This window comes from Physella acuta, unplaced genomic scaffold, assembly GCF_028476545.2.
Source record: "Physella acuta isolate Inbredline_101_S28 unplaced genomic scaffold, ASM2847654v3 ptg001565l, whole genome shotgun sequence".
NCBI classification, from domain to species: domain Eukaryota; kingdom Metazoa; phylum Mollusca; class Gastropoda; family Physidae; genus Physella; species Physella acuta.
In genome coordinates this window covers 156,124-180,325 of record NW_026733079.1, presented here as the reverse complement: position 1 = coordinate 180,325, position 24,202 = coordinate 156,124, and the positions used below count along the sequence as shown (strand labels likewise).

Sequence of the window (24,202 nt, the reverse complement as noted above, 5' to 3'; positions counted from 1 at the left end):
TCTTAAGAAACAAACCTTATGTTTAATATATACTTGTTTGTTTTGATGTTTTATCTATTAGACTCTTCTATTGATTAAAGCTGTAATCTGTTTATGTATTGGCCAGATCTTGATAACTACCTTGTTTTGTTTTTACACTCTAAAATATGTGGCTGCTTGTAAACAAAGCACCAGCTGATACAAAAGCTTCCTGAACTACTATCACTAGTTATCTCAGCCCAAGTATTCTATTTTAGAGATAGGGAAGTAAATTACTAGTCAGTGTTGTTCTTTGGAATGAATTTAAGTGTAAAAAATAATAGCAGTAAAATAACAGACCAGAATGAGTCTTCTTGCAAGAAAAACAAAATACTTGAGTTTGTTATGTTTATCAGAAAGGTTGTTTAGGGGCAGGGGGTGGGTGAGGGCTTAAACAGGAGTGCAGGATAATTTCAACCATGTTTTTTTTACCACATATTCATCAGATAGTTTAAGTAATTTTTTTTCTGTTTATCAAATATCCTAACTTGTGACTTAGTTTTATGTATAATCAGAATTTGTTTGTTTCAATGTGACATGATTTTCTAAAATAGTGATAATTTTGGTTGCATGTTGGTTAGCTATGGGAAAAATGTTATGTAAAACAAAAAATATTTACTTTGACCAGCCCAGCACCCTTATTTTTAGTTGGGCCAAGGTTTTTTTTTTTTTTACAAAAGATAACCAGGAAATATTCTCTAAGATTCTATACCCTGTGTTTAAAATTGTCCCATTATAATTTTAAGCTTTTTTTTTATCATACCTCCTGTTTATAACCCCTGTGGCCCACCTCACAAGTTTCCAACCCTTCTGTACAGGCTTTTGGGAATGCTAAAACAGTCCACAACAACAACTCTAGCAGATTCGGCAAGTTTATCCAAGTCAACTATAAACAGAATGGCATGGTTCATGGGTGAGCTTTTTGTTTATCTCTCTAAATATCCGAGCTGCTGCTCCGTGTTTACATCTTGCCCCACAGTTTTTACTTGCTGCCAGCTCGATACTCTTGTTTTTTGCAAGCTTGATACTCTTTATTGTTTTAAAATACACTTAGTAATATTTATTGTAAAAAATATCTGACACTATGGGTTTCATTGAGTGTTTCTTTACCGGTGTGTCATAGTATGAAAATAAAATTAAATCCACATTTGCTTACACATGTAAGTTAGTTCCTGTCTTAGTAGGTAAATGTGTAATACATGATACAATTTTATTATGGTCACTTGAGCCTTTTCTATGCAGTGGGGGAAATTATTTAGCTATTTTTATCTTGTAAACTTTAAAGAAAAGTATAACGTTTTTGCTGGTTTTCTATTAATGATATATTTGTGAGAGGAGGTGCTAGGCTGCTATGTCCTTCCCAACATCCATCCATAGCTGTACACAAATAATTAAAGAAGTTAAAAAATATAAAGAACAAACAAAATAACCTGTACTTAAAAAAAAACTACCACTAATAAGCAAAGATATGTTAACATTGATAGAAGTACATGTTTACCATATTTGTATGTGTGAGTTGGGGTTGGTGATGTGGGTCTAAACTTCTCAAACCACCCTCAATATCCAACAATCATTACAAGTCCTTAAATTTTAAATTACACACGAAATTTAAAATATCAAATTAAACACTTTTGGCACGTATCAATAGACTGGAAAAGTGGTTCCAAAAGTGGTTCCACTTTGTGTTGCCAGAAAGCATATTTTTGAACCAAAATTGAATATTTTATAACATTTGGTAAATAAGTACAAAGTCTCTTCCGGTTTTACTAAGGCTAAAAATATTTAAACACAAAATTACTAATAATATAATAGTAATTTACAAAACATTTTTATTTTAATTTGGATTAGTATAGTCAGGGTGTTGTGGTGCAAGGGGATATTATTATTTAGTATAAATAAACTACTAGGCTATATTAAATTGTTATAATAAGTAAAGCGTAATTAATATCAACATTTTAATATACACCTAATCAACCTAGATCGACCTCTGACTATGGGGTCATCTTTTAACGATGTCACAACGATGCCAGACCTCCCCCTTCCCCAAAAAAGTAAACCTAAGCCAACCAACCCCCCCCCCCCCCCATTGCAGCGATTTTCATAAAATATTTCGACCTATGGGCTTTTCCAACATTCAGTGGCGTAGCGAAGTCGGGTGTCACCCGGTGCGGCACTTAATAGTGTCACCCCCCCCCCCCCCCCCAGAGGCATAGAGAACCTTCCCAGGGACAAACTTTCAAATTTTCGATTTGCACCCCCCCCCTCAAACTTTCGATTTGCACCCCCCCCCCCTCAAACTTTCGATTTGCACCCCCCCCCCCCCCTCAAGTTTTCGATTTGCACCCCCCCCCTCAAACTTTCGATTTGCACCCCCCCCCCCTTGAGTTTTTCACTATATATTTTGCTATTTTTTGCCTTGGTGTCACCCCCCCCCTAAATGGTGTCACCCGGTGCGGTCCGCACCCCCCTCGCCTTTTGATGAATTATTTTATAACATTTTATAAAACGACTTTTAATGATGCAAATAAAGGTTTAAATTCAGTTTCTTAAAATGAGTGTTTGTTGAACATTGAAAAGTGTCATCTTACTTTCTGAACCCCCTCCCGCCCTTGACACAAAGGTCCAAATCTCCCCTACCTCAAAGTCTGATGGACGACCACTACAGCATTTTGCTATTATTTATAGGATATTCATTAATTAGTCATACAAACCTAATTACATTTGTTGTTGTGATGATATCTGTCATTACAATTATTAAATAATTTATTTTAACTCAATATTTCCCCTAACCTCATTTGCTATAGCTGCCTATCCTTATAGAAAATATCTTTTCCTCAAATATCTGGAATGCATCTGATCAGCAACAGTCTTTTTCTTTTGTTATATATAAACAATTACAACATGTTCATAAACTTGCATGGCCAATAACAACACATTACCAGGAAACAGGCAGTGATTATAGTATTTGTGGTTGATGGTGAGTTATCAGCAATGCTTCACTAAGCCTGGTCTACATTTATATGCTGGTATGGCTAGAATTGACAAAAACCCATATTATTGATTCTTCCCTTATCATTATGTTTAACATCTATGATAGATATATGCAAATGTAAGACTTTGGGACTACATATTTGTTAACACATTTGCTAAAGCAAAAGTTCTTGAGTTGAAATTTCAATCCTTTAGGTTGTCTCTGATTCAAATTGAAAGCAGCTTTAACTGGTACCGGACTGGTTATGGACAGTAAAAGCTGTTTGACATTTTGCTGACCATACAATTTATTAACATGGAGAAACTAGGTGAAATCTACTTCAGCACCATATTTTTAAAAACTATTTACAGTTCACCAGTTTAAGTTTATTGAATTAAGGTAGCAATAATTAGTTTCCGCATACACCAGCACACACAAGCAGTGCTAAAAAAAAATAAACATAACAAAGTTCATAATTTTCTTTTTTTAATTACCATATTCATTTAGAACTAAAATAAAAAAATAGTTGTTCAATATGAACAAGTTTTCTTGGGTCCAACATGTATCCTTGGATCAGTTTTTAAATTGAACTTCATCTTGACTTTTATCTTCTCTGTATGCAGTTGTATGATCCACAGTATCTAAAAAAACATAAATAAATTTCATAAACTGTTATATTAAACTCATTATGTTTACATACTTTCAACTCTTAATGTTATAAATAAAAATATTTGTCTTATAAAGATCTTAAAGCAATGATGTGTATTTATGTATTGGATTGTATGGGCTATCTAACCATTACCATTCATTAAAATATAGGTATAATAGTTTACTTTTAATACTTTAATGTAAGGAGTTTGTCATTAAATACAATAGCCCCCAAAAGAGTCCAAAAGTCATGTATATATCATTAAAAAAAAAAGAAAAAGGAATTAGTTGAAAATTGATATTCAAACTAGGCTACTATAACTATCATTAATTCATGCACATACTAGAATAAATATTAGGATAATTATATTAATTTGATTAGTAAGTTAATCCATCTATGACAATTGACACCTTTTGGCTTTATCAACTATTCTGCATTTTAAGTTCTAAAGAAAACTACATAAGACTAAGTCATATATTAAGTTGATTAAGTAGAACTAAAATAAGACAGCTCTTTACTAGTACTAGTAAGCCTAATCTTCTATTTTATAATTTTTACTATTATTATAAGAGGCCTAAAATTACTGGTAGACTACAAATCTAGATTAAATTTAAATTTTGGATATTATTTAATGTACTAGTCTGTAACCTTTTATTTAGGCTACATGTAATTTTTACAATTTAAAATTGTAGCCTTATTAAGCCTAGTTATATTTGTTTAACTTACATACTAATACTAACTACCTACGCTATCACAGGCCTACTAGACTACTACTAAGCTACTACATCTAAATCTACAGTCTAGATAGGCCTACTGAAACTAAAAGTAATATGACAACTGTAAAAATTAAGAATTCTTTATTTTTTTTACAATACTATTTTAAGCCTATAGATAGACCTACTGCTATTAAATATGAATCTATTAGTTATTAGACTAATATAAGTCATCATAAGTCTAATTAGTAATTACCTCTAACTAGGCCCTAATCATAATAACAATGTAATTGAAGTATTAGGACTGTCATCTGTACCATAGCCTAAATTATCTTAAATAAAATGTATTTTGTACAGATCTAAATCTAGTAATTTAGTAAGTATTAAATATTAAAATTAAATTAATATAGAAAATATTGGCCGACTAAATAATTGATTCACTAATGTCATGATTTTGCAATTATGAGGTTGTGTGTATTATAATATATCCAGGAACTGTATAGAGTAACTATACTTACTAATACTACTACAATAGTAAATATATTTTAACAAGTAGGCTCTAACTAATTAGACTAATCATTTATTAGACTAGGTGTATGTACTATGTAGTGCCCTACTAACTAATTACTAACTAGTAACTAAGGACTAAGATTAACTATTTACTATAATATATATGACTAGTCTCTAAAACTAGTCTATACCAGCTACACATTTATAATATAATATAAACTATGGGCCTAATTTATTTAACTTAGGCCCTATCTATTATTACTATTAACTTAAAATACTTCAATATACTATTTTTTTAAAATTATTTAATATAGATTTTTATAAAATATATAACTTCTAGATCTAGAATCTAGACTAGACTAGAGTAGATCTCTACAACTTGACTTGTACTTAATACTAATTCTAATATATCTACTGTCATACAATATATTTATATATTATATAAAGTTACTTAACAAACTATAAATAAGTCGTATAAGATCTATAGATCTAGTCTAGATCTAGATCTCTAGTTAGTATTAGATATTATAGATCTAGATCTAGATCTAGTACTAGTTTAGTAGTAGTATTTAAATATTTATAGAGTCTAGAATCTAGATCTAGATCTATTTTAGTATTTATTTGACTTATTTATTTATACTAGATCTAGATCTAGATTAGATTAGATCTAGATCTAGAAAATCTAGATCTAGTCTAGTACTAGATCTAGACTCTAGATCTAGATCTAGTACTAGATCTAGATTCTCGCCGATATAAATCTAGATTCTAGATCTACCTACTATCTAGTCTAGTCTAGCTAGAGTCTAGACTAGATAATCTAGATCTAGATCTAGATTCTCGATATAAAAATTATAAATTAAAATCAATTTAAATCTATCGAGTCTAGATAATCTAGATCTAGATTTTATTAGATCTAGACTCTAGATCTAGATACTTATAGACACTTAATAATAATTCTATCTAGATCTAGAGATCTAGATCTAGATTCTAGATCTAGAATCTAGTCTAGATCTAGATCTCAGCTTAGACTAGTAGAGCACTCAGTGTGGTGAACTGTACTGTAGTGAGTGTGTGTAGTCACAGGCCTAACAAAAATAATGAAACGTGTGTTAAAAACATTCTACAAAAACATTAGTAACAATTAATAAGAATAATGTTAGATATTAGTAATCTGAGCATAACAGTCATAAAAAAATAAGCCAACTATAATGAAAAGGGATACAAACGAATTTTAAAAGCCTGAATCGAACTGAAAATATTCCCTTGTTCGCCATTTTGTTTTCTTGGAACACCTTGTCAGTATTTATCGTGGAAAATAAATGTTATGGCTTCCATCGTTTTACTCTCCCTGGCCAGTTCAGTTCAGTTCAAGGTGGGGTTGAGGGCGGTTTTATTAAATATTTAAATTTATACAATAATTCAAAATCATTTTCAACGGCTTATGTTAAACAAAAAAATATGAAAATGAGTGTAATCGATGGTTCCTAATCTACTTTAATTTTTAAAATTGTAGCTATAATTTTATCGCTTGCCATGTTTTTTAAAATAATTTTTTAAAAATTTAGTATGATTATATAGACTTTTCCAGTCTATTGTAATTCATTTCTCAGTCACTTAAAAACTGCAATTGTTCGCTCAAAAAGCCAAGGGCATCTTTCCTCTACCATCTAGAGATGTTTCAGAGGTTGTAAACTAAACTAACGACCTCTGTATCTGTTTTTATTAGACGCGTTTGTCTGTTGTGAATTTTTTAAAACCCTTATTTTTCCTATCCGCCTTCCTGATATTAAAACGATAGGGCTGCGCTCCAATTGCTGTCTTCAACAGATTTTAAGATAGTGCAGAAAATACACTCGAGTCTATTAAACTTCCCTATGTGTGTTAAGCGTGTCATCTGTACAATGGCAGCATTGAATTTATGTCTAGAGTGTATAGTAGTGTAGTGTATAGTAGTGTAGTGTATAGTAGTAGATAGAGCAGGCCTTCCGCTGCGTTAGTCGTGGTACGTTAGTTTTTTTTTACATAGGTTAAAAAAAAAAACACCTGTTGAAAGTTTTGTGGCCCGTGACGAAAAGATTTCTACGTCACGCATTAAGACTTATAGATTGTTGAAAACGATGTATGTGATGTTGAAGGGTAAGAATGTAAGTTGAAATAAGACTATCGATAGTACCCAGATAAATTAGGCCAGTGTGTTGTTTACTAAGGATGCATGTTATTTGTTGTACTTTTTACAATCTTTTCCGTGCTCAAAAGAAACGGCCATTAGAAGACGATAGTTAGAATCGGCATGGAACCTAACATCTCACCTTAACCCAAAGATACCAAGGTCCTTTATTCCAACACCTTCTCTCAACCCAAACCAAAATACTTAACCCAAAGATACCAAGGTCCTTTATTCCAACACTTACCTCCTCTCAACCCTAACCAAAATGCTTAACTCAAAGATACCAAGGTCCCCATGTCTAACACCTAACCTCCCGTTAATCCAACTCTTTAACCTTCTCTGAACCCTAACCAAAATACTTACCACAAAGATAGAAAGGTCCCCATGTCTAACACCTAACCTCCCGTTAAACGAACTCTCTACTAACCTTCTCTCAGCCCAAACCAAAATATTGAACCCAAAGATAGAAAGGTCCCTATGTCTAACACTTAACCTCCCGTGAAACGAACTCTCTAATCTTCTTCCAACTCAAACCATAATCCTTAAGTTGTGGAGTAGGTTTCAAGCTTTACATGACATTACCATGTCATTATTATTGTAAAACAATGACGTTTAAATCCGATGCGCATATGCACGATATGTCTCATAGTGTACCCACTGCATGCCTCTGAATGTCAACAGCGCAATGCTCCTAATGGTACCGACGTTGTTGTCCCGAGTGGAAGGAGCGTCCGGTGACTGTGTTTGTGTGTCCCCGTTGTTTGATAACATTCCCTGTTGCCTCCCCCCGGTGAGCTGTGTAACTTCCAACATGAGATCAAACAGGGCTTCCCGCGACTCTACCGCTGGTTAGCAGCCGATGGCTTCATATTTCCTCCCCCTCCCCCTTTTTTTAAAAACCTGATCGATTCAACAAGGCATTCAGTGTGTGTGTGTGTAGGGGGGGGGGGATATTGGTTTAAAAAAAAAACCCACCTCGTATTTGGTTATGACGCTATGACTCAAATATAGAAGTCTGCTGTGTAATATCGCCCTGCCCAGCTCGCTCTTTATACCATGAACACACACTAAACACTCCAGTTCCTCAATACACGAAGATTCCGTTTTAAAAAGAAAGTTCCTGTTTCGTTATTTTAATACTAATAATAGCCATGACGTTCACACTTCCATATCCTCCCCCTTTCCCCAGTTCCACTGTTTGCTCAGCTGTTTTTTCCTCTCTCTTGATATCATAACAAAAAACGAGCTAGCCATTGTCCATTCCGTTTGAATGACCCAGGCTAGTTCGTGTTTTAAAAAAAAAAATGTTTTTTTAAACATTCTTTTGTGTTACCTTGTAAACAATTACCTGTCTTTTAAATCCCATCTTTTAAAATAATGCTATTAATTCTTAGCTTTTCAATGCTTGTGAAAGAAGTAACGACGAAATTAGCAACGTAAGACGAGATAATATTAATAAGTTTAAAAAAAAAATCTCTACTGGTACAAGATAGACCGCTATACTATCCTTGTCATTTTGACAGTTTTATATTGTTTCAGTGCGCCCGTTATTGTTTTTATCCTACCCTGGATCTCTTTTTCACGCGAGATAATAGGATCACGTGTGTGTTAGAATCGTGCCTAAGTGTGAATACAACAGATAGTGTGGTGCACAAGTGTTTTTTTTTAAAAAAATAAATATTATAAAGTAGCATGATGGGGGGGGTGGGGGGGGGGGGGGGGGGGGTGGGGGGGGGTGGTAGAGAAGTGGAGGGCTAGTGATTAAAGATAAATTTTAATCTCGACTGATAATTTTCTTTATTGTCCGCGAAGGCTGAAGCTGAGATTTCATGTGAGTGGGCTCAGTGCGAGACTAGAGAAGTGTTACACGACAAAAGGCCGACATCCAAAAGGAGTCGGCCTTTTGTCTTTTCGGCCATTAGTCCTTGTCGGCCATTAGTCCATGTCGGCCTTTTGTCCGTATCGGCCCTTTGGGCTATGTCCGCATCGCCAACAAACTGACCAGGGTCCACTGTATCTTGTTTTAACTGGCCCGACTCACCGACCCATAAGCACTGTGTCACCGTGACCTGGAATCTATTTTTGTATTTCTTAACGTCCATGCTTAAATAAAAGACATTTTTTTTTCATTTACGCTAGATATAAGGCTATTTAAAGGAGGTGTGGGGGGAGGGGGGGGGGGGGGGAGAGGCTTGAACGATCTACTAACTGATTGGCTGCTATAATGGAACTAATAATCCCCCCCCCCCCCCCCGTTAGCAACACAAGTCAGCACATTTGGTCTCCCCCTATCTGGCTCAAGTCTACTACCTGACCCATGGACCCCCTTCACCCGTTGTTCTGATATAGATAGTCGCATGTAATAAGCTTTAGCAACAATCCCTCGTGACAGATTGCTTTTGTTTGGTTAACCCTTTTAATCTGCCATTTTGTCTTTACCGTTAACCCTTTTAATCCGCCAGGTTGTCTAAACTGTAACCCTTTTAATCCGCCAGGTTGTCTAAACCGAAACATCGTATCAGATAGTGTGGCGAGTTAAAAAATAATTACACGAGATAATCTTTATTATTACACTAAATGCCGGTCCCTACATAAAGAATAATGGCAGAGCTTTTTTGAATTTGGAGATTTAAAACAATACTACCTGGAAATTTATTGACGTAATGACTTTGTTGTAAAGGATTCAACTAGATCTACATTTATAGTTATTTTATACACAAGTTTTTTTTCAATAGTTGAATAATGTATAGGAATTATGAAGTTTGAAAACTAGGAGATATCATTCGTTTGAAATAATGTTAACTTTAAAAGAGTATACACATTTTTTCCCTAGCGTACTTTCTTCAAATTTTCGTTATTCTCTTTCAGTTTAAAAAAAAAATCACAGGCACACATTTAATATATTTGACCTAAGGTCTTCATCAGAAGTATTCTGAATAACATAATTTTGTTGTTGTTGCAATTTTAAAATTGTAAATGGGCACGGGATTGGTGAATTTAGACAATTGTAGTTACTGAAAAGAATAAAAATAAATCTAACTAGAGGTAGAACGCTAGACTGCTCACTAAAAAGCATAGAGTTCAAATTCGGGTTCAAGTCTGTTATTATAACATCCCCGAGTCCACCCAGCTCTAATTGCTACCTAATGCACGTTAGGGAAAATGAAGGCGACTGGGGATAGTTCTGGCCAAACTATCCCTTCATTTTGCGAGGTCACATAAACAGGTGAGCTTTACTTCACTTGCACCATGGTTCGAAAAGGGAACTTCAACATCGTTTTCTTCTGGTTGTTTACTTAACGTACAGGACACACGAGCAAAAGTAACACGGTGTTAATAGACAAGCTTGATCAAGCTCAACTCTTTTGATTGGTTTAGAACTGTTGTGACTAATTAAACTAATTAAAAACAACCTGCTCTGTTTGCTTTGAATCATCGTCATGACCGTATAGGCCGGCGTAGAAGTCGAACGGGAAGTGGATGGGACTGACGCCCAAGAGGGATACAAACGTTGTGTGTGTGTGTTGGTGAGAGCTGGGCTCGACACGATACAACTTCATGATACAGTGTGTGTGTGTGTGTTGGTGAGAGATGGGCTCAACACGATATAACTTCAAGATACAGTGTTTGTGTGTTGGTGAGAGATGGGCTCAACACGATACAACTTCATGATACAGTGTGTGTGTGTGTGTTGGTGAGAGATGGGCTCAACACGATATAACTTCAAGATACAGTATGTCAGTGTGTCTAATCCTGGAGTGTTAGTCACAATGTTGATAACGTCGAGTTTAAGGTGGGTTGGGGAGGGGGGGGGGGGGGGTAATAGAGTTGATGGAGTTATCGTTGGTGGATGTGGGGTGGTGATGGTGTGTTGATGGTTAGGGTTGAGGAGGAAGTTATGGTGTTGATAAAGTTAAGATTCACATTTTTAAATGGTGTGAGTAACGAGAGTGTGTGATGGGAGGGTGTGTGTGGGTTGGGGGGGGGGGGGGGGGTTAGAGTAATGGTTTTAATAAAGCTTATGCTGATGTGTTTGTGAATGAGAGATCAATTAGACAGCTTTTTTCTTTACGATGATTAAAGGTTATTTTTTTTCCCGCTGCCTTCACACTGTCCCTTATTAAAGTTACGAAATCTTGTTTAACTTAGACCTAATAGATTTACTTCACCACCGGATTCACGATATTAATTACTTCCATTGAAACCGTTTTTTATTTTGTGTGTGGTGCTTAATGATAAGGATTGCCATACAATTCTATAGCAGATATTGCCTATAGTGAAAGATAAGCTCTTCTATGCAAGCCTAGTTGTGGGCTTGTGGCTAATAACAGAACTTATTTGGCTTAGTTTTCGAAGATAATCGCTGTATACTTTTTAACAATATAATTTTTGTAACACCACGTGGTTTTCAAAGATAATTAATTAGTAATTTAATCGGTCGAACCGCAGGAGCAGTGTGACACGAGCGCTATTTTTAGCGCAGTATATTTATGTAAAGAAATGCCTACAAGCGGGTCTGTGCTTTGGTCTGAGTGCAAGGAGTTGACTGATCAATGAAGGCTCATCGCGTCCAGTGCCATATCAGCGAATTGAGTTGACGACACAGCACAAATGATGGGCGGGCTGTGGCTAGGTTAAAAAAAAAAAATTCGACACTCTTTTTATTTTTATAATTTTTCTTTTTCCATCGCAATGGGATGGAGTGTTGTGTTTTGTTTGTACCTAGGAGCATCCAGCTCTGTTTTTATTTTTTTATTCCATAAAATTCTGAACGACTACATTTGGAATGAAGGCGATACTTGTTTTTGTTTGCCTATGTATTTTACACGTCTTGTTTGTTAAGTTTTATACTTAACATACATTACATTCATTATAGGCCTACATAGATAATTGAAAGTTTAATTTCATATGATTGGAAGTTAAAATCAAAATTAGACATGCGTATTTAGAATTCATCTCATCTTGATGCTACGAAAGGAAAATAATATCCGTAAGCTATTTTCCTGAAAGGGGGTCTTCAGATCACATTTATGAGCATTCAATATATATATATATATATATATATATATATATATATATATATATATATATACACACACACATATATATATACACACATATATATACACACATATATATACACACATATATATACACACATATATATACACACATATATATAATGCACTGTTGTGTGAATGTCTAGACCTGTCATATAACTCGGACAAATGTTAGAAACACGGACATTTTGTGGCGTAGAAACACGGACATTTTGTGGTGCGATTATTATTGTATGAATGTATTCGTGTTTACACGAGCTAGACCAGTCCCATATATTCGGACTGGGTTTCTTCACCCGAGCAAAGCCTTCTGATCGTCAGGGAAATTGTACGTGGCAAGGTCATTGGAGCTAATGTGCCGCCCTTTGAAAGGGATCGATTTTTTTTATTTGCCCGAGGCTGTTACGTTTGCCCATTACCGATGTTTTGGTACATTGCTGTATATATTGATTGGTTTGTATGTGTCCACAGTTCCTTTGCCACTACCGATGTTTTGGTACATTGCTGTATATATTGACCGGTTTGTATGTTTCCACAGTTCCTTTCCCACTATCGATGTTTTGGTACATTGCTGTATATATTGACCGGTTTGTATGTGTCCACAGTTCCTTTGCCACTATCGATGTTTGGTACATTGATGTATATATTGACCGGTTTGTATGTTCCACAGTTCTTTGTCCACTATCGATGTTTTGGTACATTGCTGTATATATTGACCGGTTTGTAAGTGTCCACAGCTCCTTTCCCACTATCGATGTTTGGTATTCTGCTGTATATATTGACCGGTCTCTGTGTCCACAGTTCCTTTTGTCCACTACCCTTGTTTTGGCACCCTGCTTGTATATTGATTGGCCATTTCCCTCTCCAGTGATACTTTGCCCATTAATAATTATCTTTATACTCTCCTATACCACAAGTACCTACAGGTCTGCAATGGTCCACTGTCCCTATTCCCATCGCAGTTTTTTTTTTAAATTTAAACCTGTATTAAAAATTACATACTTCATTTACTTACTTTGAAAATGTCAAGATTAAAAAAATAAACATTTCTTTGCCAGTGGTTCTGATTAGCACGGGCAATCGAAACTTGGTGTTTATAAATTTATCTGACAACGGAAGTTGACGCATATTTATCTGTTAACAAAAAGGTGACCTCAAATGATGAAAGACGTTTTCAAGTTCTCTGTATTTTGACATTTTATTCGATAATTTCATACCATTTCAAATTTCTATTTTTATGGTAAAATTTTAATATTTTAAAGCTACACAGAAAGGAAGTGAATAAAAACACGATTATCGTCCATGTCACCATAGTGACGGGGTCAGATGCCATTATCATCCCGCACGTTATCAGCTTTCAATTATTTACGTCAGAGGGTCATGTAGCTCTAAATAATTGACAAAAAAAAAAGAAACAAAAACAAACTTTTGACTACTCGATTCCAATAGTAACCAGTGGTTACAAAAACTACCCACCCAGCCCCATCACCCAACTTCTCGATCTGGTATGAAGCTGTTTACGTGGAAACACCCACCCCTCTCCCCCACATCACCTGTAGTTTGAATAGGGCACGAATCGCCGTGCTACTGCATGTATTCAAACACGACCCACCAATCAATACAACCGTTACGGTCACGCTGACACCGTCGCATACACATTAGCCCAGTCAGGGAAGGGAAATTTAATCGACTTAAAGGTTGTTATTCTCTCTTTTTTTAAAAAAAGTAATTTCTTTTGATGCAGGTGGAAACGGGGATAGGATATAATATTAATAAAATTGGAGTGTGAAATTGTGGGCTACACTTTGAACATGTTTTGACGTACGTGAACATAAAACACCGTTTTATAAAAAAGAATAACGTTGATGTCTGAAAATAAAATTGAGTTTATGTGTAGTGGAAAACCATGTGTAGCACACTCACACACACCCACACACACTATATATATATATATATATATATATATATATATATATATATATATATATATATATATATATATATATATATATATATATATATATATATATATATTATTGAGAGTTGTCACGAATTGGTCACATTTCGGAATGCGCATTAAAAATCAACTGTGTTAGGCAGAATTTATTTGGTGCATTTAAGTTGTATTTGTTTTATTCTCAATAATGCATTTGTAATAAGTTTAGGTGGGACGGCGTGGCATAGGGGTAGAGCGTTAGACTGCTGACGCGAAAGTCTCGAGTTCGAATTTAGGTTCAAGTCAGTAGAACACCCCTGAGTCCACTTAGCTCTGATTGGCACCAAACTCACGTTAGTGAAAGTAAAGGCGGCTGAGCATAGTGCTGACCCCATCCACCCTTCATAATGCCGAGGTCACAGAAACCGGTAAACTCTACTTCACTTGCCCTAATGGAACTTTAAAAACAAGCGTGTTCTACGGAGTTATACGTTTTTGACAGTGCACTTGTTAACCTTTGTGACGCCTTGGTAAATAATTATACCAATTAAAAGAATTAATACTTTTGTTTTAATGGAATACATACACATACATCTGTTGAGTATAACAAGTTAACCCAAGTTTTACGATTACACTTCATGTTTGGCACCTCTAGAATTCCAACGCGACTAGCCTAAATTGTACTGATTAGCTGAGGTAGGGGTGTGGAAAAAGACGCCAACAATCCCCAACTACAATTTTGACGGGAAGAACTTCTTTGTAGTGTTGGCGGCAGACATAGTGAAATATGTTTTCCCCTCTCACCTTCTTAAAAAAAATACTCATCGTTTTCTTCAAATAAAGATGTTTTTTTTTGTCTTACTTCTCTGATGTAGACTGTTAGTGGCGGCACTTCACGGTGATAGATCGTGTTTTCCGCGTTGTTGGGATTACATTAGATACTTAAGTAAACAGTGTTAACTCACATGGGTAAACTAGACGGTGTTTTCTGCTGGTTTTATTGTTTAAAGTATTAATTGACTGTACTGTAATTTAAGTTAATGAATTCAACAATTGACTGTACCACAATTTGTTAAGTTAAATAATCAACAATTGACTGTACTATAATTTGTTAAGTTAATGAATTCGACAATTCACTCTACTATAATTTGGCGAGTTAAAGAATCAACTATTGACTGTACTGTTAGGTTAGGTTTGCCTGTCGTCCCTCCTGGGACATAGGCCGCTGACAAGAGCTTTCCAGGCATTTATGTCCTGGGCTAGTCTCTCCAACTGTCCCCAGGTGTATCCAATCTTTTTGGTGTCTTCTTCCAGGTCACGTCTCCAGGTCTTTCTTGGTCTGTCTCTTCTCATCGACTGTAGTGTAATTTAAGTTAAAGATTCATCAGTAGACTACTATAATGTATGTTAGATAATCATCAAGTCACTGTACTATAATAGGGTTAAGTTAATGAATTAGCTATTGACTTAACTATAATTCAAAGTTAAATAATCAACAATTAACTGTACTATAATTTATTAAGTTAAAGATTCATCAATAGACTTTACTATATTGTAAGTTAAGTAATCATCAATTGACTTTACAAAACTTGCTATTGACTCTACTATAATACGCATACATGACTATCACGCAAAAATCAACAATTGCCCGTACTATATCTCTAACACGTAAAAAAAAACCCCGCCAATTGGCCATAGAGAAGCGTCTGGTGTTGTTTTGTTTGAACGTGCACCCTGTAGACTATCACCCTTCCCCCGGTGTATACAGCCCGGAGCGCCAACCACACAGGCTCTTAACATGAATCACAGAGCCGCTGATACCTGTCAGGTGTGGATGGGAACTGTATCCCACGGTTTCCAGAGAATACCTGGCTCTCTTTTAAATTCCCCTTCTCTCTCTCTCTCTCTCTACCCCCCGGCATTCTGATAGCGTTTTGAAAACGTCTTAATTGCGTTAAATATAGCTGAACATGGAGTGGGAGTTTAAAGTGGGGTGTGATGAGGCGTTGGGGGGGCGTGTGATGAGGCGTTAGGGGGTGGGGTGTGTAGGGGGTTGGGGGGTGTGTGATGAGGGGTTGGGTCATGTAATGTGTGTGTGTGTGGAAGGTTGAGGCGTGTAATGGTGGGGGTGGGTGGGGTGGGGCGCATGACGAACGGGCAGGGACGTGTAATGTGGGGGGGGGGGGGAGGCGTATGACGATGGGTTAGGGAGCGAGCCTGGGGTAGAGATGGCGATGGTGGGTATCTTGTCCGTGTTTGTAGGCACGCGTCAGTGTCGCCGGTAAAAACAAGAGTTCCCATAATGGATGGTGGAGAGATTGGAGCTTGTTATCATATCGGCCATGTTGTATGTGTCATGTTATCTCTCAGCGCCGCCTGATATCAGGACTAGGTTGGATTTTTTTAATGCAGTTTGAGACATTAGGGAGGAGAATGATGTGTTTGTAAGGGGAGGGGGTGGTGAAAAGCGTTTGAAATGCGCACCTTATGTGTACTAGACCGGTATGCTGTTTGTCTTTATCCTAGGTGTAAGCAAAGTGGGGAGGGGGTGATGGCAAGGGGGATACGAAATCTCATTATACTCGTCTTGAAATTTTTGTTTGGGGTAGATTAATATACATAAAAGCTGTATTCTATACACCTATTTTAACCTCCTTTTAACTTAGTAAAAAATCAACTAACGTTTCTTTTCCTATAAGCCTACACTGTACTGTAATTTAGCGAATCGGTACAGGAATTTCTGGATCGTACAACATTGTCTAGCTATTTGAATACATGTTGTTTATGTTTTTGTTGCTCAATTAGGCCACAGACGGTGTAATCAAGTACTCTTAATTTGCTTGGAGTGCGTGTACGATTGTTCGCCCACGTGCATACATACCGCCGTTAGCGTACGTGCCAGATAAAACTCTTCCGATTGCCATACTGGATTGTATGATAACATGTAAAAAATAAATAGCGCTTTAAATACAGTTGCTACTTGGAATACATTGTTTTACATTTAAATTTTCATTAATGTTAATTAAAATACGCTCAGTAAAAAAAAAAAAAAAACAAAAAAAAAAAAAAAAAAAAAAACAACAGCAAAACAAAACAGCAAGGCGAAAAAAAAAAGAATACCCGATTTGAGTGTGGGCGCGTGGGTTTTGTGTGATGTTTTTATGAATGTTTTTATGAGCAGATTGTTACATTAGCAATACAAGTTAGGCGTGTCCGCATGGTTGCACAAAACTGGCGTAATACAAACATGGACGTGTTCTCCTGTGGGATACGTCACACTTGATTGTTGCGACTATGAGATGACGTAATACACTGTAGGATACGTCAGACTTGATTTTTGTGACTATGAGATGACGTAATACAAACATGGACGTGTTCCTGTGGGATACGTCACACTTGATTGTTGCGACTATGCTTCACTGCGCTTGCGTCGACTGCTTTAAAATTTTACGAGCTCGTAAAACTCACGAGCTCGGATGTTGGACGTCCAAGATTCCACCCAGCCCTGGTGGGTACCCAGATTCATGTTAGACAAAAGTAAAGCCGGCCATGTCTTGTGCCGTAGTCACAGACACATGAGCTCTACTTCATCATCCATATTGACCGTCAGGAACTTAAGGGTAGTCGGCATATCAAACAATTTTGTTTTACTCCACATTAAAATTACACATCATTGCTCTACATATCAGGAGGGGTTAAAGTGGATGAAATAAGCCACTTACTGAATATCCGTGTTTCCTTTTGTTTGTTTTATTCATGACGTTATCTCATTTGGGATGTTAAAAAAAGTACGCGCTGTTGTCCCTGCACGGCCGAAATCTTTGTGTTGACAGAGCCGTAAGGGAGGGGCTTTGTTTATTTCTTGTGTTGCAGCTTTGTACACAGATTTGAAACAAAAGAGCGAGCAGTCAAACGCGAGGTCAACCCCCCCCCCCCCCCCCCTACTCCCAAGTCCTGCTCGACCCTGCTTATTCATGCATTGCGATGACCTTTCAGAGACCCACGTGTATAACGAAATATCTTTTTTTTTTTTTTTCTCTTCTTGATGCACGAGATCCAGGCTGTACCCGGTTCGCTGCTAACAACTAATAGCTTTCATTTCAGTGAAAGGTTCCTGAATGTCAGACCATAATTTAGCAAGACTGTTGCATTGTCGCTTTAATAAGAACAAAAAATATATTCCTAAAGAAATGGATCACGCCTCGCTTTCTTTTAATTACAAATTTTGTTTCGCTTTATTGTAAAAAAAAAGTTTAAATTAGTATAAACCTTTTTTACGCTAGAATTAGTAGAACCCCTTATCACGGCTGTACCCCAGTTGTGAAATATACCCGATTCTTTACGCTAGAAACTCCTTATCAAAGTTGTACCCCAGTTGTGAAATATACCCGATTCTTTACGCGTAGAACCTGTCCATGTTTATTTACCTTATGATGGAGACGTTTCACACACCGCACGTACGACCAGACATGGGTTTGTCATGCCGGGGGATGGGCGGTACATGCAGTTGCCGTTGCTCCCCTGAGACAGAAGGGGTGGGGGTGGGGTGCTAGGGGTGTAGATACGCGTAATCTCAGCATGCATGTAAACATTGCGAGGGCGAGACCCCCTCTTCACATAGTCCCGGAGATTTATACACATTCTCCGTTGCTGACAAACTGTTTCCGCATTTGGATTTGGTCGAATCGTTGATCAAATGCAGGGCGCTCACCATTATGGTCTGTTTATCTAATTCAGTGCACTCTTCATTTTTGACTCTGTTATACGCTTTATTATGTTTATCTGATTCAGTGCGTTCTTGATTCCGTTATAACTATCTCATTAAGCTGTTATAATTATCTGATTAAGCGCACGCTTGATTCTGTTTACCTGATTCAGGACATTGAAGAAAGCTGCATAATCAATGATATCTTGAGGTTATATCTTGAAGTGTTTGACCACCACTGTATATCATACACCTAATGTCATCTCAGTATATAAAACTAACTCATCTCACGAAACATCACGCCATAAATCTCTGCTCCATACCGCTGCATCAAAACATCAACTTACACCATGCACTATAGGCCTACATGTCGTTACTGCTGTTAATGTAGTATATCACTAATTCATAGCTCGTCATTACACTTGCTCTTCCCACACATATTCCCCCACACATACTCCCCCACACATACTCCCCCACATATTCCCCCACACATACTCCCCCACACATGCTCTCCCCACACACGCTCTACACACACTCAAACCACACATGCTCCCCCACATGCTGCCCCACACTTTCTCCCCCCACACGCTCCCAACACACACCTAGTCACACATGCTCCCCTCTACAAATTCTCCCCCGCACATCCTCCCCCACATACTTCCCCACCCCTCTCATACTTCCCCACATGCTCCCCCCCACATGCTCCCCCGCACAACCTCCCCCCTCCACATATTTCCCCACAATTTCCCTAATATGCTCTTCCACACATCCACCCCACATTTTCTCCACCACACATTCTCCCTCCCATATACCCCCCCCCCCCTCACATGATCCCTCACATAAACCCACACAACAACCAGAGCCTGCCCCTACCCGTAGCACATATCCCCGTCAAGCATGCAGCACGCTCAAGTGCAGGCACGGTTCAAATTCAAATGGACCACACCCTGTGAAAGTGATGAGTTGAGAAATTGCTCAGCGGGAACACAATCCGGCAAATGAACTATTCACACAACTACCGCGGCTGTGGGAATAAAATGGGCCAGCATGGCTGTAAAGACATGTTTTATGACATAGATACAGCTGATGATCGAATCAATGTTTATGTTTCATAAATTTTGTCTTAGCTGGGTAGGTGAATTAAATAAAAAAGGTGGTTTGTGAACAAGCAATTAAATAACGATTTGTAAATCTGGGTTTTATTTATATACCAGCGTACCCGTCGCGCGTTGCTGCGATCTTGTCGCTACCACACACCAAAGTGAGGGTTACATGAGCTCGTTACCCATTGGTATTTTCGACGTGTGATCTTTTCGTCTAGCATGAAGTTATTTAAATGTAAACAATGTTGAACTTATTGTCAGATAGGGAGATCGTGGTGGAGGGATAGAGCGCACGATTGTTATCCATAAAAGCTTGTGTTCGGTTCCCACGAAATGAGTTTTTTTTCTATAATTTCTTGCCTGTAGCCAGTTCCTTTGGCCTATGGGTGCCTGACCAGAGTGTGAAAATTTACGCATAGCGTTGATCACACCACCAATTTAAATACCAAATTCCCATAATCAGTGTACCTGTCCGTAACGTCTTAAAATTGCACCTAACATAATTTTCTCATTTCCCTGTCCGCTTTCATTTTTATGTACGGAAATTTATATAGATGGCGATATACCTTAAAGAATAAACTTTGACTCTCTAGATATATTAGGTTTGCATACACCACAATAGCATTTGCTTAACACATTGTAATTTACATCTCATTAGAAAGCTTTTGACTTTGACTTTAACTAGGTTCCTACAGAGCTGGATGATCTCATAAGATATATTCTTAAAATATGTACGATATATTATTTTATGTACTACCTGTTGTTATTCATATTTCTGTACGTCGCATTACAATTTCCCGTTCTAAACGTCTCATTTCTTTTTCCAGTGCTATCGTGGAGAAATACCTCTTGGAGAAATCTAGAATTGTGTTTCAAGCAAAGAATGAAAGGTAAGCATTTTACTGACTGCAGCTTTAGCGTTATAAACTCTATTTTAACGTGAACTTAATTTATTTGTAATTTTTACATTTTCATTTCCCTGCACAGTAGATAACAGGTTTAAATGTAACCGGACGTTTTTTTCTTTAACGAAAGTATTGCAAGTGTGAATATAAAGTCTCTCAATAGTATTAAGAAAAATCTAAGACAGTTATCTCGTTTTCGCCGTCCACTCAAGTAAAGAACCCCACTTAAAGATTATTTTTCTCCCCTAATCCAAATGAGCATTGCTATCAAATTCCCTCCCCTTTACGTTATCAAATTCCCTCAATCATAGTTATCAAGTTCCATTCTCTTATCGTTTTTTAGCTGCCCCCCCCCCCTCCTCTATAGTTACCACGTTCCTTCCCCTCATCACACTTTTTAACAAAGCGACATTCTCATCCATTGTATATCCCCATCATCATCTCTAAACCCTGGCTTCGTTACTTAGAAAATATTCTATTTGATCTCTTTTCATTGTCCCCCTCCCTGCCTTATCTACCCCACCCTCCCCCACCACCCCGTGCATTCATTAAACTGTGGGTGGATACTGTTTACCGGCACTCAACGTTTGACATTTGAGATAAAACCATCCGAGTTAGGCTCGCATTGTGTCGGGTTAATGTTGGCGACGAGTGTGACATTTTGGAAGACATTACCCCCCGTACGTGTCGCTACCCTTGGTGTACGTGGTGTTGCAGTAGGCGTCGATGGTATTTACGGCAACACGCAGCCATACTCCATCTGCTACATCGGCAACATGTATTATTGTTACAATAGCTACAGCATATAGTAACGCTATAGTGGCATAATACATTTGTGGTATTTTTATGCATCCTTGCTCTATCTGCAACATTCATTACTGCTACTTCGGCTAGATGTATTACTGCCACAATAGCTACAGCGTATAGTAACGCTATAGCGGCGTAATACATGAGTGGTATTTATATGCATCCTTGCTCCATCTACAACATGCATTATTACTACAATAGTCTCAGCTAATACTAATGCTAATTTGCTATAGCGGCATAATACATTAGTGGTATTTACGGCAGTAGGCTACTCATCCCTGCTATATCGGCAGCATACCTCACCGACTGCTACAATAGTCCCAGCATAAACTAAGCTATAGCGGCATGATACATTTGTAGTATTTACGGCAATACTCATCCCTGCTATATCGGCAGCATACATCACTGCAACAATAGCTACAGCATATAAGAATGCCATGGCGGCATAATACACCATTGGTTTTTATATGCAACCTTACTCTATCTGCAACATGCATTATTGTTACAATAGTCCCAACATATACTAATGTTATTGCGGCATAATACATTAGTGGTATTTACGGTAGCATTCATGCTGTATCGGCAACATTCACTACTATTACATTAGTCCCAGCATATACTAAAGCTATAGTGGCATAATACATCAGCGGTATTTATAAGCATCCTTGCTCCATCTACAACATGCATTACTACAATAGTCTCAACATTTACTAATGCTGATTTGGTATAGCGGCATAATACATCAGCGGTATTTATAAGCATCCTTGCTCCATCTACAACATGCATTACTACAATAGTCCCAACATTTACTAATGCTGATTTGGTATAGCGGCATAATACATTAGTGGTATTTATAAGCATCCTTGCTCCATCTACAACATGCATTACTACAATAGTCCCAACATTTACTAATGCTGATTTGGTATAGCGGCATAATACATTAGTGGTATTTACTGCAATACTCATCCCTTCAATATCGGCAGCATACAATAGCTACAGCATTATAATAATGCTATCACGGACAATACATCCATTGTGTAACAACAGCACACACCCCAAACCTATTGTGTCTGCACACACACAGATGCTGCCGTGTCAACACACATCCACGCTAAAACATCAGCATAAACCCGTGGTACGGGCACCACAAACACCAGGGCTATAATTGCATCACACGGTGTTTACTTAAGGAAAACGTCGCCAGTCAACAGCGAGAAAAACCCGCCGGTGTAGTGTAAAAAAAACAACCTACCCACCCATACCAGACGGATGTAAACTCAAGCAGATAACAACGGTACAGTTCCGGAAAGGGGCGAATTCCGTTTCTGGATACATCTTTAAAATTGTTGGAGGGAAGTACAATGGGAACAGGAAGTTGGTAATTCAAATCGGTGCAGACGATTACATTAGGAGGGGGGGGGGGGGGGGGCTATGTTAAAACTATCTGAAAACAAACCAGAGGCGTGGCTTTATCTTGTGTCTATAACACAATTAGAGATTAGACATTGTGTGTAAAATATATATTAATTAGGCTATATTTTTTTTCATTTCTTCCTTGGAGGAGGATGGAGGGGGGGGGGGCTGTAGGCATGCTCCGGGAAGTAGGGCGGTAATCCCCTGAGAGTGAGATGCCTGAAAGAAACATCCCTGGGCCTTACCCCTTGTGACTAGCTTTGCCACCAGTGTTTCTTCCAGACTTTTTTTCTCCGGGTGGGGGGGGGGGGGGGGGGGGGGCGGACACTGGACACTGTCAAAAGTATATATTTCTATATAAATTCCATTTTGTGGTCGTCGCCCCCCCCCCCCCCCCCCCCCCCCCCGAAGAGATGCCTGGAAGAAACTCTGTTCGCCACTGAGACGGCAAAGCATCTAAAAACTAGTAAACATAAGAAGTTTGATATATTCCGCTTCCCATAATATAGACGGCGTGAACGTTGGAAGAGGAAGCAAGTTGCTTAAAGTTTATTGCCCGGTGTTCCTTAATCTGAGCCTTGACGTCAGGCCCGATGTATGGTAGATCCTGCGACCTAACGACCCGATGACAAGGATTTAGGGGGAAAAACACACGGCGTAGATGGGAAACAGGATGGTAAACAAAGATCCTTGTTGTTGGTAGGACGGCTGACTGGCCGGCCTTGTGTTGTTACAGATGGGTGGACCTAAGTTAGTCGGTTAACGAAGTGTTGGCTTTAATTCTTATCATGGTCTCGCAAGTGTGAGACAGCAAGATGGTTTTTAGGAGTCAGCAGGGTCAGTGGTGGTTGGACCTAAGTTAGTCGGTTAACGAAGTATTTGCTTTAGTTCTTATCGTGGTCCCCGTAAGTGTGAGTCAGTGGGATGGTTTTTAGGAGTCAAAATGGTCAGTGGTTGGGAGTTTGTGGGCGTCAGTGAAGTTGATTATTGGGATATGTCTTTAAGAGCCATCTGAATCTCGTATGTTGGAGCTCAGCAGAGAGTCAGCAGAGATTGGATGTAGTAGTCAACAGAGGTTGAGTGTAAGAGTCAGCAGAGATTGGGTTTAATTAAGAATCAGCAGAGATTGGGCATAGCAAATATTGGGTGTAATAGTCATCAAAGATTGTATGGGTCAGCAGAGATTGGGTGTAGGAGTCAGCAGAGATTGGGTGTAGGAGTCAGCAGAGATTGGGTGTAGGAGTC

The 24,202-nt window shown here is 37.9% G+C and overlaps 1 protein-coding gene and 1 long non-coding RNA gene across 2 annotated transcripts in view; one reads left to right on the top strand and one right to left on the bottom strand.

Annotated features, from left to right (window-relative positions):
• LOC131928911 (unconventional myosin-IXa) overlaps positions 1–24,202 on the top strand; it is a 90,183-nt gene that overhangs the window by 15,739 nt on the left and 50,242 nt on the right. The window contains exons 4-5 of the mRNA XM_059285078.1: positions 837–931; positions 20,660–20,722. Of these exons, the coding sequence (XP_059141061.1) occupies positions 837–931; positions 20,660–20,722 (158 nt within the window). The remainder of the gene's footprint in view (positions 1–836; positions 932–20,659; positions 20,723–24,202) is intronic.
• LOC131928912 (uncharacterized) lies at positions 3,459–6,440 on the bottom strand. The gene is made up of 2 exons (XR_009383858.1): positions 6,088–6,440; positions 3,459–3,630 (listed from the first exon to the last, which is right to left on the bottom strand). It is a non-coding gene; the product is annotated as an uncharacterized LOC131928912 (long non-coding RNA).